Source organism: Trypanosoma conorhini, assembly GCF_003719485.1.
Source record: "Trypanosoma conorhini strain 025E chromosome Unknown Tco_14.4_contig_00168, whole genome shotgun sequence".
Lineage (NCBI taxonomy): Eukaryota > Euglenozoa > Kinetoplastea > Trypanosomatida > Trypanosomatidae > Trypanosoma > Trypanosoma conorhini.
In genome coordinates, this window is record NW_021704252.1 from 1,545 (window position 1) to 15,623 (window position 14,079).

The 14,079-nt window shown below is 51.9% G+C and overlaps 8 protein-coding genes across 8 annotated transcripts, besides 17 other annotated features; all 8 read left to right on the forward strand.

The window, feature by feature from the left end:
* Positions 1–738: 738 nt before the first annotated feature.
* Positions 739–1,749, forward strand: Tco025E_03626 (uncharacterized protein; the record flags this gene model as incomplete). Its single annotated transcript, XM_029370544.1, has 1 exon — positions 739–1,749. One exon carries the CDS (start codon positions 739–741, stop codon positions 1,747–1,749), a length of 1,011 nt encoding a protein of 336 aa, XP_029229384.1.
* Positions 1,750–2,012: 263 nt separating this feature from the next.
* Positions 2,013–2,462, forward strand: Tco025E_03627 (uncharacterized protein; the record flags this gene model as incomplete). Its single annotated transcript, XM_029370545.1, has 1 exon — positions 2,013–2,462. One exon carries the CDS (start codon positions 2,013–2,015, stop codon positions 2,460–2,462), a length of 450 nt encoding a protein of 149 aa, XP_029229385.1.
* A 49-nt stretch (positions 2,463–2,511) lies between these two features.
* Positions 2,512–2,550: a microsatellite.
* A 253-nt stretch (positions 2,551–2,803) lies between these two features.
* Positions 2,804–2,829: a microsatellite.
* Positions 2,830–2,938: 109 nt separating this feature from the next.
* Tco025E_03628 (putative ribosomal protein S19) lies at positions 2,939–3,439 on the forward strand (the record flags this gene model as incomplete). The annotated part of the gene is made up of 1 exon (XM_029370546.1): positions 2,939–3,439. One exon carries the CDS (start codon positions 2,939–2,941, stop codon positions 3,437–3,439), a length of 501 nt encoding a protein of 166 aa, XP_029229386.1.
* A 42-nt stretch (positions 3,440–3,481) lies between these two features.
* Positions 3,482–3,520: a microsatellite.
* A 17-nt stretch (positions 3,521–3,537) lies between these two features.
* Positions 3,538–3,554: a microsatellite.
* A 418-nt stretch (positions 3,555–3,972) lies between these two features.
* Positions 3,973–3,989: a microsatellite.
* Positions 3,990–4,285: 296 nt separating this feature from the next.
* Positions 4,286–4,328: a microsatellite.
* A 54-nt stretch (positions 4,329–4,382) lies between these two features.
* Tco025E_03629 (eukaryotic initiation factor 2 alpha subunit) lies at positions 4,383–5,639 on the forward strand (the record flags this gene model as incomplete). Its single annotated transcript, XM_029370547.1, has 1 exon — positions 4,383–5,639. One exon carries the CDS (start codon positions 4,383–4,385, stop codon positions 5,637–5,639), a length of 1,257 nt encoding a protein of 418 aa, XP_029229387.1.
* Positions 5,640–5,678: 39 nt separating this feature from the next.
* Positions 5,679–5,717: a microsatellite.
* A 31-nt stretch (positions 5,718–5,748) lies between these two features.
* Positions 5,749–5,770: a sequence feature (GA-rich).
* Positions 5,771–5,839: a sequence feature (G-rich).
* Positions 5,840–6,177: 338 nt separating this feature from the next.
* On the forward strand, positions 6,178–8,298 carry Tco025E_03630 (putative protein kinase; the record flags this gene model as incomplete). Its single annotated transcript, XM_029370548.1, has 1 exon — positions 6,178–8,298. One exon carries the CDS (start codon positions 6,178–6,180, stop codon positions 8,296–8,298), a length of 2,121 nt encoding a protein of 706 aa, XP_029229388.1.
* A 13-nt stretch (positions 8,299–8,311) lies between these two features.
* Positions 8,312–8,329: a microsatellite.
* Positions 8,330–8,355: a microsatellite.
* Positions 8,356–8,382: a microsatellite.
* Positions 8,383–8,680: 298 nt separating this feature from the next.
* Positions 8,681–8,714: a sequence feature (A-rich).
* Positions 8,715–8,829: 115 nt separating this feature from the next.
* Positions 8,830–8,880: a microsatellite.
* A 620-nt stretch (positions 8,881–9,500) lies between these two features.
* Positions 9,501–9,525: a microsatellite.
* Positions 9,526–9,574: 49 nt separating this feature from the next.
* On the forward strand, positions 9,575–10,546 carry Tco025E_03631 (uncharacterized protein; the record flags this gene model as incomplete). Its single annotated transcript, XM_029370549.1, has 1 exon — positions 9,575–10,546. The coding sequence occupies one exon, from the start codon at positions 9,575–9,577 to the stop codon at positions 10,544–10,546; it is 972 nt and encodes a 323-aa protein (XP_029229389.1).
* Positions 10,547–10,788: 242 nt separating this feature from the next.
* Positions 10,789–10,812: a microsatellite.
* Positions 10,813–10,868: 56 nt separating this feature from the next.
* Positions 10,869–11,183, forward strand: Tco025E_03632 (uncharacterized protein; the record flags this gene model as incomplete). Its single annotated transcript, XM_029370550.1, has 1 exon — positions 10,869–11,183. The coding sequence occupies one exon, from the start codon at positions 10,869–10,871 to the stop codon at positions 11,181–11,183; it is 315 nt and encodes a 104-aa protein (XP_029229390.1).
* Positions 11,184–11,604: 421 nt separating this feature from the next.
* Positions 11,605–11,670: a sequence feature (A-rich).
* A 119-nt stretch (positions 11,671–11,789) lies between these two features.
* Positions 11,790–13,712, forward strand: Tco025E_03633 (uncharacterized protein; the record flags this gene model as incomplete). Its single annotated transcript, XM_029370551.1, has 1 exon — positions 11,790–13,712. One exon carries the CDS (start codon positions 11,790–11,792, stop codon positions 13,710–13,712), a length of 1,923 nt encoding a protein of 640 aa, XP_029229391.1.
* Positions 13,713–14,079: the final 367 nt, after the last annotated feature.

Genomic DNA, 14,079 nt, shown 5'->3' on the forward strand with positions numbered 1-14,079 from the left:
GAGGCGCCGTTTTTCGCATGACGTTGAGGATGCCCTCCGAAAGTATAGCATGACGTTTGGCTGCTGGTGCTCCGTTTGGGGAACAATTCAGGATTACAAAACGGCGGGCTTCGATGTCTTGGAGGGCCCACTGGGCGTGTGGGTATTTGACGAGTTGGACTCCCCCATGTTCCTCACAAACGCGCTGTCTTGTGTGAATCCCAAAGCCGTCTTTTCACACGTCTACCCCAATGACCTTATCACCTTCACATAAACCACATTTACGCACATGTATTTAAAATATATGTGTTGTTTTCTCTCTTTTTTATTTGCATTTCCTTTTAAATTTCCTTGACGCCCAACTACTTGCTCCATCTGTAGCCATGCTTTTTTTTTGTGCATGTGTAGCTGTGCGGTGACCCTATGTCGCCCTTTGAGGACCCCCCCCTCCCCCCACCCGCTCACTCCTCTTGCCTTGCTCGCGCTGTGAGCATCATGTGGTGTCAATGCTGAGGCGACGCCGCACACTGAGCTTTTCTATATTATTAAATATATTTTTGTCTTTCATTTTCGCCTTTCTTATAACTGTGTGGGGGTCTGCAGTTTTTTTTTTTTCTGTGGCTGACTTTCTGCGGCCTATCGACGCTCGCGTCACTTTTGCTTGCATGCGTGTGTGTGTTTTCACCTGGTGTTTCCTCTGCCCTCCTTGAGTGGGTTGCGCCAGGAAGAAGTGTAGCTGGCGGAGGTGCGGAGGGAAAAATGCTGGGCCCGGCGTCGGATATTGTGCAGAATGAATGGGCCGGCCGGCTTCAAATCGTTATGGCGTGCGGCGAGGAATCGGCCGAGATCTTCCGCATCTTCCACGGCGACATCCACCATCTGCTCCGTGGCACCAACACGAGGCTAAAGGCGTGCAGCGATAGGCTCTCCGATAGCCTCGGCACCGTGCGAGCCCTTCGCAGGGCAGTGGAAGAGCATGAGAGCAGCCAGCGGCGGAGGCAAAAGGAGTTGTTGGCCGAGGTCGCCAAGCTCCGCGCGGAACTACAGCAGCAACGCGAGGAAAACAAACGACTCGTGTCAACCGCGTCAGGCCCCGCCTACGATGAACACGTGGTTCGTGCCTTGTCGAGTTCGTACGAAAATGAGTTGGAGATGCTGCGCACGCAGATTGCGACGATGAAGGTCGATTGTGTGGACAGTCAATTATCGAGCGCCTGGCTGAGAAATGAATTAACCCTTATGGAGCACTCCGTGCCGTCTTTTTCGCATGCCGAGGCCACGCCCGCTGGCGCCATCCCGGACGGCGCGAATGACTTTGCGGAGGCTAAAGGCAAACGCCTGACTTCGCACTCGCCGTGGGTGTTGCGTCCATCTATCGATCGGTCCCCGAAAAAACACAACTGTCCTCCGGTGGACACGAGTTGTAGCCTCGAAAGTGAACGCATAATACGACAGGATTACCTTTTTCTGAAGCTTGCACGTCACTGGAGCCGTCTCTATTGCGTGCTGAGCCAAACGAAGGCACTTTTGTTCTTCGACAGCCCTAATGACGTTTCACAGACCCGCCACATCGTTACTCTCCACTCGATCAAGCGTGTGAGACCGGTGTCTTCCCCGCCACAGACATTTGCGATACAACTTGAGCACGACAAGGCGACAGGGGGCCAGTGCGTAGAAATTGCTTTTAGCGACAAAACTGAAAGATCCTTGTGGCTCTTCCTGCTGATCACCCAAATTCCTCGGGCTGCGAACCAGAGAAGCGCCACATGATGCTAATCTTATGACACAATATTTTATTCACCCTTTGGTTGTAAGAAAGTAAAGGAGAGGCAAGTGCGTAACGTTAGGGTGTTTTTTCTTTGATTCTTTTTTTTTGCTTCATTTTCTGTCTGCCTTGTTAATTGTTCACAAGAGCACTTCCTTCACCCGCATCTTATTCTGTGTCTTGTCGTGTTTCGTTTGTACGTTTCATTACTGTGTGAATTGTTCACTTGCACTGATGCCGATTTCACGCATGCGACTTTCCTTGGCGGATGCCTTCTGCCCACGTGGGTTTTTGGGGTCTTCTCTTTCTGCCCATGTTTGGGTGTGCTTTTCCCGCTTATCTCTCCTATTCTTCCCGCTATGGCAGAATGCAGCAATCGCTAGGGGTGGCGTCGCTGCACTCTGAGGGGATGGCGTCATCAAGGGAGGAGTTGTTGCGTGCAAGGCTGTTGACGGAGCTCTCTACGTTGCGCGAGCGGCACGACGCTCTTCGGGGGCACGGCGTGCAGGCTGAGGGACACTCTCGCTCGCATGAGGAATCCACGCCGAGAAGTGTCACGAAAGACAATAACTTACTTGGACAGGCTGACCGTGATGCCATTGAGGCGTTTTTCAACGACGCCGAGGACGACTTCACGAGAGAGTTCAATGAGGGGCGGGGGCAACTTGAGCGAGGTGAGCTGTTGGATAGGTTGACTACGGCTCCGAAGGGGGAGTAGGGTTATGAGTTGCATTTGTTGCACATTTTGCTGCCTTTGTGGTGGCAGCTAGATATGTTATATATATATATATATATGTATGTATATACTCTCGGGCAATGTTGTTGCCATGATTTAATTGGAATGGCGGTGGGATGCCATCACGTGCTACGTGTTGTGTCCCGTGTGTGAGAGTGTGCCAGTCGGCCTTTTTTTTTGCGCGTGCGGTTTCCCTGTGGCCTTCCCCCTGCTTCATGAAGCATGTGGCGATCCCTCTCATGTGGTGTCGTTGCTATCGTTGCCGTGTGCCTTTACAGTGCGTGATGAGGTGGAAAGCGTGGCTGCTGCTGCAGCACCGCCGCTGTTGTTGTTGTCGTTGTTTTTCTTGAGTTTCACGTAGTTCACCTGTTTTCGTCTCAAACTTCTCCTCCTCCATCTCCTCTCTCTCTTTTTTTTTTCTTTTCCTCACTCACTGTTGCTGTGGAAGGTGTCTGAAAATGGTTGCAGCAGGGGGAAAGTCTAAGATCCGCCGCGTTGGCAAGAAGAAGGGCGCCACCCTCAAGGATGTCCACGCATGGCGTTGGATCAAGACCTGCGCCAAGTACCTGAAGCAGGAGGGCAAACTCATGGTGCCGAACTGCGCCGAGATAGTCAAGACCTCGCACGGCCGCGAGCGTGCGCCGCAGAACCCTGATTGGTACTACATCCGCTGCGCCGCCGTGCTGCGGGCACTGTACCTGCGCCCCGGCGAGGGCTACGGCGGCCTCAGCAAACGCTTCTCGAACAAGAAGAATCGCGGGAGCCGTCCGGAGATCACCACTCGTGCGTCAAGGGGACTTCTGCACTGGTCGTGCAAGAGCCTCACCAAACTGGGTCTCGTTGAGAAGTGCACGGAGTCGGGGCACCGAATAACGAAGCGGGGACGCAAGGTGTCTGACACGCTTGCATTCCAGGTCCACGTCCGCCGGTTTAACACCGAAAAGCAAAAGGCAAACTGAGCTTGGGTTCTGTTGCATCCATCGTTGAAGACATCTTAACCATTACTTTTCTTCTTGTTTTTTGTTTTGTTCTCTTCTTTTGGAGAGTCCATATATACAAAAAAAAAAAAAAAAAGCTGACGCGTGTTCTGCCCTGCCTGTGCGTGGTCTTCACTTTATTGTGCTGATTCCTTCAGACTGTTTTTTATTTGTACGAAGGCCCCATACCTCTAGGCACTGCACTTGGAGTATTCTCTTGAACCCCCGCTTCTCTTGCTTTTTCTTGTTAGCCCTTTGCGCTGTGGAATCAACGCACGATGGCGATCACCTTAACCTTCATTACAGACGAATAGGGAAGGCCATGGGTGGTTGACCCTGAAGCGACGTCGCCGACTGTCCCCGCGAAACAACACTGGCTCATTTGAGGTCTACTGCAGTTTCAGGATTGATGTGGTGAACCTCATCGTTTCCCGCGCGAGGAGAGCGAATACCACAGGAGCGAGTCAGTGTTTAAGGCGTTGAGTTTGGGAAAGCCGTGATTCCCTTTATTTTCGCCCCCCCCCCCCCCCCCGCAGTTTGGCGCTTGGCCGCTGCCTGCTGCCTGTTGGGCACATTGAAGTCAGGTGGCCTACGGGGGGGGGGGATTCACTGTTCCGGTTGGCAATCGCAACGGCGTTGGCAGAGTGAATTTTGGGGTCTTCGCTTTTTTTTCTCTGTGTGCGTGTGGAGTGCAGTGGAGTGAGCACGGAGGGAGCGTGGTGCTGGCCGTGTGTGCCGTGCAGCGAGGGGATGGAGGGGGCAATGCGTTCTCACAAGAGCCGTTGTTCAGGCCTCCTTGCACCAAATTGCTGGCTCCAATGCGTGGCCTTCATTTTATTTTTATTAATTTTATTTTATTTCCATTTTTTTTCCTCGCTCGCTTCTCCTCACTGTTTTGCTGCGTTGGCAAGAACTCGATCCACAGATGGCGTCGCATGGCTTAGTAAAGGACACCGAGAGGGTAGACTACAGTACGAAGTGCTGCTGCCGAACCACTGACGAGGCGTATTACCAGGCGCCCAAGCAGTACTTTATCCGCCACCCGACCCTCTCGCGGCGAAAACTCACCCTGGCAGAGCCCTTCAACGTCCCCTTCGATTCCTCCACCTTCGAAAAGGTGCTGCTAGAGCTGGAAAAGGCTTCTATTCTCTCCGCCGCGGCTGCTGTCACCACGGACACCGAAAATGCAGGGGGCGATAATGCGCAAAAGCCGCAGTGGATGAAGGACCTTGACAAGCGCCAGCAGAGGTTTTTAGCTGCCTGTCTGGGAATAACGACCTGGGATGGACGCGATGTGTGCTTCTACGAAGAAAAGCTGCCGAAGGAGAACGACGTGGTGTGGGTTAAAGTGATTCAGGTCAATGACACTTCCGCCGTGGTGCAACTCCTTGAGTACGGCAATCACGAAGGTATTATTCCCTACACGGAGATTACGCGTATCCGCATTCGGGCCATTGGTAAAGTTATCAAAGTAGGTAGGAATGAGGCTGCGCAAGTGATTCGAATTGATAAGGAGAAGGGATACATCGATCTCTCTAAAAAGCAGGTAACTCTTAAGGAGGCAAAGGAATGTGAGGCCCGCTTTTTGAAGGGCAATGAGGTGCGTTCTATTGTGTGCCACGTTGCCGATGAATGCGGCATTCCGGCGGCACAGGCGATGGAGATGATTGCCTACCCCCTGTACCGCCGGCAACCAGGAAAGCATGCGTGGGACTGGTTGCACGAGCTGAATCGCACCCGCGACGTGGAGGGCATTCTGGGGCCTCTTAATCTCCCAGAGAACGCCCAGAAGTTGCTGCTGGCGACGCTGGAACATACTGTGCGAACTGACATTGCCACCATTCACGCCGATATTGAAATGACATGTTTTCAGTGTGACGGCGTGAACGCGCTGCGAGATGTGCTTTTGCTTGGGCGTAACTTTAAGGCAGACCAGGAGCCCCAGATTCCCATTTCTGTTACGATTGTGGGACCGCCCAGGTATCGTCTGCGCGCCAAGACCGAAGAGCGGGAGGAAGGCCTTCGTCGCATGAGAGAGGCGATTGAGACGATGTCAATCGAAATTGCGAAGCGTCGCGGGATCTTGCGGGTGGTTCAAGGCCCTTACGCCCTTGGCGAGGAAGAGCAGGCGAAGGATGATACAAACGACGATCAGGACTACTACGATGACGAGACAGATTGATTGATGTCTTGATTGGGGGTGCCACGCCCACGGGACGCTTTTTGTTTTTGTTTGATTTTGGTTAGGTTTGGTTTGTTTGCTTCCTCGTTCCGATTATATTTAACCACGGAAGGAAAAACAACAAAAAGAATAGGAGAGGGAACAAGAGAAGAGGAGGAGACGGACAGACAGAGAGAGAGAGAGGGGGAGGGAGAGGGAGGAACGAGGTGTTTCTCGTCGTGTGGTTAATTAAGACTCATAATGCTGTTCTAAGTCGCGAAGAGGCGTTAATGGGTGGCTGTGTTGGCTGTGCGTTGAGCTGATTTCTCATTCTGACTTCTGCTACACCGCGGCGAAAGTCATTTGCGGCAGATGTGTTTAGGTGACGCTTTGACTTCTTCCACCTTCATTTTTTTTTGTATGTGCATCTATCTGCCTCTGGTGGGCGGGAGGATGGAGGGAGGGGAGACAATCTTGAAAAGGGAGGCAGTGTACATTGTAGTAGCAGCGCGTTATACTCTCCTTGCACATTCTCGCCTAGGCGTGCGGCGGGACGCAAATGGGGCCTGGGAGCCGGGGCGATGCATTCGCCATCGGAGGTTCTTTGGAGTTGGAGGCAGCGGGAACACTCATGTTGGACGAGAAGAGCGGCACCGGCATCATTGCATCGCTTCCGCAAGCAACCTACCCGATGTTTTTCTCATACGCGATTGGGCTGCATGACAGAGCTGCGTCTGCCGGGAAGTCCCTGCCCTCAAGCCGAAATGAAAGTCTTGGCGACTTGAGTGTGACATCCAGAAGTGCTGAACACAGCCTCACCGCTGTGGATTCCAAGCAACGTGCCAAATGTGCCCTCTACCCCATTTCAATGATCTTTTCGGACCACACATGTGAGGTCTGGCTGTGCTATTCCTCGTGGTTGAAGGCTCAGCTGGTGTGTGTGGGCTACTTCCACGTTCAAAAATTCAGTTTTACCGATCATACGAATAATTACGTAAGAGCCACTCGCTCCGTCAACACCAAAAATGGCATCTCCAAGTGTTTTGGAATGAGTGCATCTTGGGAGGATGGGGTATTTCATCTGACATGGAATGCGATGAGATCTGAAGAGAAGTTTGACGTCATAAAGGGCTTTAAGAGGGGGATAGCGGTCCTTGCGGCCCAACTACGACATTCTTTCTTACCACGGATAGAAATTTCGCATGGTTGTCCAAATGTGCTTCTCACCGAATTTGTTCCGGGTTCAACGCTGACGGAGCTGATGGCGCGTGCAACATTGCACCTTCCAGCCTTTGTTACCTCGCGCTGGGGGACGGAAACAAAACGACCTCTTAAAATCTCCCTTATACGTCACATACTTTCGGGAGTCCTACATGCCCTCTTGGATCTTCATGCCTGTGGTGTGGGGCATGGCAGCTTACGACCAGACTTGGTCGTTGTAACGCCCGACTTAAACGTGTCTATACTCACTGCGTTATTTTTTGCCATGAGTGAGGATGCGGAGTGGCTGCGTTGGTGCTCACCGGATGTTGCTCTCTCTGGTGTACAAGACGATGTGTGTGGCGCCCAAAAACAAGCAGACGACATCTGGGCATTTGGTTGTCTGGCGTTCTTCCTGGCAACTGACAAGGTCCCTTTCCACGACAAGTTTGACGTGACAGCTGTGATGTCGGAATTAAAACTTCTACGTTTTGCGGCGGAAGCTGACCGAAGAGGTTTGCGTAACCCTGACGGGAGCATGCGGGGGAGGCAGCGGGGACATTTTCTGGAGGTGGACAAGATTAGCAATGGGAGCCTGCGGGATTTGATTGAGCAATGCACTCGATTGCTTTGGGCGGAACGGCCAGACATCTTTTCTCTCCGAAAGCATCCCTTTTTCACTGAAGGGGCGGATGAGAGTCGCGGTTTTTGCCAAGATGACGTGCGAACTTTTTTGGAACGCGCGCGAAGTTTGGCGTCTGCGGGCGAGGCAACGGTGAAAGAGTTTGTTTGCCAGGATGCTCTCAAGCAGAGAACGGTGCAGGAGGCGGAGGTGGAGAATTTTGCCGAGGAGGAACTGAGTGCGCTGCTGTTATCTTATAGTGTGAAGGATATTTTGCTTTGGCGCATTGCGCTCGGCCTCCAACACAGGCATTTTACCATTGGACTTGGTGCTAATTTCGCTAATCATGCGATTTTGCCTCCAGTGGACTTTCCTGCTGAGCTGGGGCTGCAACCGTGCTCGGTGTTAGACATTCCCTTTGGACTTTCCAAGGTGGCGACGGAAGCGGTGCGGGCGGCGCTTCAAACCAGCAAGGATTTTCACACGGTGGTCTCAGCATTTGTTAATTCTGCGCAGAACGACGAGGAATTGCTTTGCGCCTTGGTGGAGTTTGCATGCGTCGCGTCTGCCAGCGAGGAGTCTCAGTGCAGCTGCAGCAAGCCTCCTTCTCCTGCAGCTAAAACGAATCCTCTCAATGCCAATCTGGAGAGTGAGATGGAGCACTGTTTGCCCATTGAAATAGAAGAGAAAAAGGAAGATGTGCATCAGGTCTCCTTGTTTTTCCTTTGCCCTCGGACAGGGCCTCAAGGGAGGAATTTGCGTCGTCGGTGCCGTCCTTGCCCAGAAACAGTATTGGGGAGGAAGGTGTCATGTGTTCGGCAGAGAGGGGGTTGGTTTCAGATGGATCCCGCCAGGTGACTTCAGCTACAAGCGACGACGACGACGACGACGGCGGCGGCGGCGGCGGCGGCGGCGACAACGACGACGACAAGGAGAACACGATTGAAAGGAACTTGTTGCATGATGGACCGATTACGTTTCAGGGCGCAGACGTCGCTTTTGCAGGGCCGTCGCATTTGCAACGAGAGGCTCCCGTGCAGAGACGACGGTTGCTGTGGCCGTTTCTTGGCAAACGCGCGATAGTCATTTTTTCCGTCACGGCACTTGCGTTGCTTACCGTTGTTGCTGTTTATTTTTGCATACGCTACAGGTAGTCGTGAAGGCAAAGTACATCGCGCGTACCGCCCCCCACCCCCTCGCTGTGAAAATTGTTTGGTTTGAATGAAGTCAAGACACGACCCAAAGGGGAAAGCGAAGCAAAAGCAAAAGCAGAATTTACACAATTTTTTTTTCTTTTGATGAAAGTGATCATGACTCTTTTCATTGTCGACACGTGCCACGATTTATATATATATATAAGCATTTTTACTGGTAATGACCTGTGTACCAATATTATATAGATAGATACACACACATATATATATATATATAGTATTTATAATGAAGCTGCGTAGGAGTATTTCATTGTGTTTTTGCCGGTGTGTTTGTGCAATGGTGGTTGCCTGTTATATTACCGTCATCATTATTTTTACTACCATCGTTTCCTTCAAGGAAATCACTTCCCCCATCTCCCCTCATAACAAAACGCAAAACCAGTTTTTTTTTTTTTTTGCATTGTGCTTGAGATTTACTGTACGATGAAGCATGGTGAACTGCGTGGCCGAAACACTTTGCTGCAGTACCTGCCCTCCCGCCCCCACAAGTTCCATTGCCAGCACCATGTAGGCGCGCGTGGCACAAAATACGAGTTACGTGTAGCCCTCTATCCTTGTTTATATCTGCGTATTTTTTTCTTGGTATGCGTTGTCTCGCATTGCCGCTTCATGGTTTAGTTGTTTTTAATTGTTCCGGTGGGCAGCGACTGCCTAGAAGGAAAAAAAAACAGCGCTGTGACCCGCGTGCGTGTTATAAAGATGTCGAGGAACCTCGTGTTTCAATGCCATAGTGCCACGGCGGGCGAAGGAAGGAGGTTTACTGTCGAGAGAGGCGTAGTTTTATCCATCCTTCATGGCAATTTGAGGATCCTTTTCTCTTTTTTCCTCTTTTTTTTGGTTTTGTTTTCTCGCTCTCTCTCTCTCTCTCCCTTGCTTTGCTGCGGGGTTGCTGTTGCTGCCTCGGTAAAGGGAAGAGGAACATGTCGAAGGCAAAAAAGGAGACCAAAATTAACCTCGACGAGGTGGACGAGAAGACAGGGTATAAGTCTGCCGAATTGTTCGTGTGGCTGAAGTTCGATGAGGGCTACCTGCAGAAACCAGAGGACGACCGTGAGGCGGACGTAGATGCGTGGGTGGATGCCTTCTGCGAGCAGATGGAGGGCGAGGGCCTGAACTATGACCGCAACTTTGTTCGTTCCGTTTGCGTCTTGGGCATTTACGCCGGTCCCCGCGACGAGTTTCAGCAACGCACAGGAAGCGGGAAGGCGGTGTACCCCAACGGGGATCGCTACGACGGGGAGTTTTTCGAGGGAAAGAAACACGGTAGTGGGCGCTACATTTTTGTCAGCCGGGGAAAGAGCGAGTGTGACAGGATTGTGGAGAAGGAGATGCAGAAGTTGGAGGGGGCGGTGCCCGATGAACAGTTTGTCGCTCTCACAGCAGAAAAGTACAAAATCAGCCGTCAAATTGTGTCGTGGATGGTGGAGTACGGGGTTTACCCCTGCTACCACGGCGACTACGTGCGTGGCATGAGAACGGGGCAGGGACTGATGAAGAACAAGGACGGCACAGTGTATAAGGGGGAATTTCTGGAGAATAAGCGCCATGGTCAGGGAATGTTTTACTACCTGAACGGTGACATCTTTTCAGGGAACTGGAGGAATGGGCTGAAGCACGGCTATGGGACGTACCACTTTGCGGGCGGCAACGAGTATCGCGGGAGCTGGGTAGATGGCGTCCTGACACAGGGTCAATGGATCTTTCCAGACGGGACGTACTACGAAGGCTTGTTTAACAAGAAGAGCAGACCCTGCGACGATGCCGCTTCGATGCACTACCCAAGTATTAAAATGGCCCAGACGGGCGTCTTCAAGCGTGGTGTCTGGGCCCCCTCTAGCGCGCTGCAGGTGTGCGAAGAAACCCCGGTGGATGGCATGTCATGGATGGATTAATGGCCAGATGAAAATGTATCTGTTATGTATAGCAAGCGCATTTTTCTTTCTCTTGTGCCGGATCTCGCTTCTGCGCTCAAGAGAGATAACACGAGGGGCGCATTGCACACTGATGACTCTATTGCCATATTGTTTTTCACCTTTTTCACTATTAACGTGTTATTCTTGTTTTTATTACTGTTTGCTAATGCGGTTTAATTTGTTATTTGCTTTTTCTTTCTTGCGTCGCAACGACAACGAAAATATATATATATATATATATATATGCTGCAATGAAACGAGAAGGGAAAAACATTGTAGGTGCGTGGCAGTCTAAGTAATAATGGTCTACACCCGCTGGAAGTGCGACCGTTTGCCGGTCTTTCAGTTGAAGTTGTTTACACAGGAGTATCCACTCCACACAGCGGTTGGGATTCTCAGCATGATGTTCCTTTGGAAAAACATGGGACACTGCTCGGAGGAAACGGAGCGCAAGCACGGCTGGTGGGCGGGATACCCGTACTGGCGTGACCCCATTGCCCGCAGGAATGAGGCCAAGTACAAGCAAATGATTAACAACAACAACGTGGACGTCACCGACCCAAAATGGACTGGCTGCTCCCTGGAGCAGCTTCACAGGCTGAAGGCCCTGATGTAGAGGCGTAGTGGAAAAGAGCGGAGGACATAGGATGTGCGTTTTCTCCTTGTGTGGATGGTGACTGTTTGTTCTCCCTCTTCATTCGTGTTATTAGTGGATGCTCGTAGTTTGGCCCTGAAAGGAGAAGCGTCGAGAAGGGAAGATGGGGGGATTCACCGCCGCCCTTCTTCTTCTTCCCGTCTTACGCGCACGCGCACGTGCATCACCTCCGTGTGCGTGCGCGTCATTTCTGCTGATTTGCGTCTTTGACCCCAGCCCTTCATTTTATTGATTACTATTGTTCCTATTTTGTTTTTGGCGGCCTCGTCCGTTTCTTCCTTGCTCTTCTCTCTCTGTTTCTCTCGCTTCGTGGTGGGGGGTGCCGGTGCATTGCACGCGAAGAAAGGAATAGTACGCGTGGGAAAAATCCCACCACACCTTCAAAATAAAGATAGAACTAAAAATAATACAAATAAAATACAAACAAAAACAAGAACAAGAACAAAAAGGTAAAATTGAAGCAGAACCATTTATTCCAAGCATCTTTCTGTTTGGTTTGAGCTCTAGTTGGTGACTGTTTTTATTTAGCTCTCTTTTGCGGCGTTGGAGTGCGCGAGTGCTGCAAGGATGTCCCTGTGCGTGGCGCTTTGCCTATCCCTTTTGCTGCTGGGAGCGGCGGTGCCGGGAAGTGGCAAGGAGCTGGCGCCGCTGAGGGAGGTGTTTCCGTCGCACGGAAAGACCTTTGTCGATCTCAGGGTTCGCGCGGCGCAGGTGTCCGTCCCGCTGCGTGGCTACGGCGAAGGGGCGGTGTTCGTTTACGCTGGGCGTCTGTACTTTTACGATGCCGCGGCCTCCCTTCCAGGCCCTGCGGTCCACGTCAAGCCTGGGGGGAAGCTGGTCATGCGTATGTTCAACGATCTAGGCAAGCAGACGTATGCGCACGGTGAGGATCAGTTGTACAAGTTCCACGAGGTGAATACCACAAACGTCCATTTTCACGGTGTGCACGGCGACCCAAACGTTGACGACGTCTTCAAGACTGCCGCTCCCGGGGGGGTTATGAAGTATGAATTGAGCATACCGAAGCAACACCTTCCTGGGTTGCACTGGTACCACACGCACGCCCACGGCTCTGCCTACCCGCTACTAATGGGAGGGCTGTTTGGACCGTTTATCATTGACGCAACGACCGAGGACCCGCTGGCCTCGCTGCACTCAGTCGTCTTAATGCTGCATTTGTATCGGTTGGGCAACTCGACGCTCTGTGATGGAATGACCATGAAGGAGGTGGACACCGCCATTGGTACAAACATGTCATCGAGACCCCGCATTGTGAGCAAAAGTGGGAAGGAACTGCCGCTGCCTTCGGACTTGTTTCTCGTCAATGGGCAACACAAGCCGACGATAAAGGTAAAACGCGACGAGCCCACGCTTCTTCGCTTAGCTTTTGCAGCTGGGTCGTGCCATCTGAACATTAGTTTTCCAAAAGAGTGCCGTATCCACATTGCGGCCATCGATGGCGTACCCCTCAAATGTACGCGCGAGGTGAAGGGGAATTGGCTGTACTTCACAACTGCCACCCGTTACGATGTCGTGACAATATGTGGAAAGAATGGAAAAGGGGACCTTCCCGTCATGATAGGGAAGTTAGAGGAACCCATATTCTATATCGGTCTCGATCCGATTTCACTGAAGCGAGAACGGCATCAACGCCAGCGTCATCGTCCCGACAGGCTGATGTTTCCTCTCTGTTTTAGATCTAGGGAAATAGATTACTTGACTGCGAACAAACCAACAGTTTGGCGGGATATTTCCTTTTCGCAGTCATGGATTCCGGCCCCAAGACCCTACTACGGCATTGGGTACGGCACGGACTGCTCGCCGAGTGCCAATTCAACGACCTGCTTTCGTGAACATTTTTCAGGCAGAAAGGGAGAGCTACGTGAGAATTACCACGGATTTGCCGTGCCCCTTGGTGCGACGGTTGAGGCCCGCGTGTTTGGGGATCCCACAGACGTGGTGCCACATCCACTGCACTTGCACGTGAACCATTTCGTCTTTGTGAGTTTCACTCCTCGCAAAGGAGGACTGCACGAGAATTTTTCAATTGCTGACTTTGGGGTTCTCCCTGGGGATGTACGTGACACAATTCCCATCTTTGATGGTGAAACAATTATCCGTTGGCGTGCCGCAACTTTCACGGGTGAGGTGGTGTACCATTGCCACACCCTAACCCACGAGGACCGGGGAATGATGACTTCCTACCTCGTCTACGCCGACACGGGCGGAAAATCTACTGTAGAGCCTGACGTTGCCGCAGATGAAAGCGTGGCGAAAAAAGACACAGACCGGCGTTTTTTCCTCGTGCTCGCCATTGTGTTTCTCACTTGTTCCCTGCTGTGTGCTCTCTGTACGTGGCTGCGCGCCAATCCACCGCGACCTGATAAGTTGGCGTGCAAGTACAAGGAACTGCTTCGATCTCCGCCGTACCAATTTGGCGAGGGGGATCAGAGAGAACGTCAGCCCCTGAGGGCGAGTGGCTCGCCGTGATGAGTTGCACGGCGTGTTATTGACACGCCCCGCTTTTCTCTTTTTTTTTTGAAGTTTTGGTGTGTACGTGTGTGCCTCGGGTAGGCGGGGAGCTGAGGTGCTCGTTCTCAACTCTCGTGGTGCCCCTCCCTGCGTTGTCAGGTCCGTGCTTGTCGGTAAGGAAGAGGGTGCTGTTCTTTGCCGGGTTGTTGTTTTTTAACTCACCCAGGTCGGAGCAGTCTCCTACTTACTCTCTTTCTCTCTCTCCCTTGCCCGCGCCTAGCCTTTTATTGATGTGCGATTGGCTACGCTGTGTTTGACAAAAAACGTGAGGAGCCCCTCGTTGGGAGGAAAGATAAACACTATAGAAGCTGGAGGGTCGGGGGGG